General features: G+C 34.3%; 2 protein-coding genes across 3 annotated transcripts in view; one reads left to right on the top strand and one right to left on the bottom strand.

Moving 5' to 3' along the window:
- The window catches only part of LOC102208235 (UDP-glucuronosyltransferase 2A2-like), a 5,761-nt gene extending 4,827 nt beyond the window's left edge, over positions 1 to 934 (top strand). The window contains exon 3 of the mRNA XM_013910188.1: positions 868 to 934. Within this exon, the coding sequence (XP_013765642.1) occupies positions 868 to 934 (67 nt within the window). The remainder of the gene's footprint in view (positions 1 to 867) is intronic.
- The window catches only part of sh2d3cb (SH2 domain containing 3Cb), a 57,835-nt gene that overhangs the window by 34,962 nt on the left and 21,870 nt on the right, over positions 1 to 1,003 (bottom strand). The gene's annotated exons all lie outside the window — the stretch shown is intronic.

Genomic DNA, 1,003 nt, shown 5'->3' with positions numbered 1-1,003 from the left:
GGACGGAGTCTTACAAGATGTCCAGCATCCAGTACTACTCGATCGATGTGGCAGCCTTTCTGCTGGCAGTTACTTTGCTAGTATTTACCATTTTTGTTTCAGCAGTCAGGTTTCTGTTGCGTAAATTATTTTACAGAAACAAAGTCAAAAAGGAATGATGATTGTGTTGCAAAATTTGTAACCACTTACTTCTGTATTTAGTTTCTGAAAATGAGCTCAATATAAATGTTTTTTGAATTTTCATCTCGTCAAGTGTGAATACAGATAAACAAGACAATGTTGCTGACTGACATTACTGATTATGTATAATCTTTATAATCCATACATGTACCCTTCAAAAAGTTAAATGAAATTAAAATGTAATTACAGGAAAAAAAACATTCGCAATTTGGCCATTATATTTACCATAATACAGACACAGTGTGCAATATATATATAATGAAAACCATACTGTTGCACTGTCTTACCTGTCAGCATTAATCACAATCTGTCAGGATTGGTTATTTAAGAAAATGGCTAAATGTTTTTATTGCTGATGTAATTATTAATCTTGCTATATAAATATTTACTACATGATTTTGGAATTTCTGCTATCTAATTAGTTTGCAGCTTCAAAAAACACAATTAAAATTCTTAATAATAGTTTTGTCTTTTAAACCTTTGATGTCTACAAATGTTTGGACACACCTTCTCATTTAATGGGTTTTCTTTATTTTCTTGAGTATTTACATTGTAGACTCTCTGTCAAGGCATCAAAATACTTTTCCGACAGTCTTGAACGAGTTTCCAGAGATCACAAGCACTTGTTGGCCTTTTTGCCTTCACTTTGCTGTCCATATCATCCCAAAGCATCTCAATTGGGTTTAGGTCAGGTGACTATGGAGGCCAGGCCATCTGGCACAGCACTCTATCACTCTCCTTCTTTATCAAATAGCCCTTACGCAGCCTGGAGGTGTTGTTTAGGTCATTGTCCTGTTGAAAAATAAGGACAATGACCTACCTA

This window comes from Pundamilia nyererei, unplaced genomic scaffold (assembly GCF_000239375.1).
Source record: "Pundamilia nyererei isolate P.nyererei 1_Seehausen unplaced genomic scaffold, PunNye1.0 scaffold00038, whole genome shotgun sequence".
Lineage (NCBI taxonomy): Eukaryota > Metazoa > Chordata > Actinopteri > Cichliformes > Cichlidae > Pundamilia > Pundamilia nyererei.
Note: the sequence above shows the minus strand (reverse complement) of the source record. Positions and strands in the feature narration are given on the sequence as shown.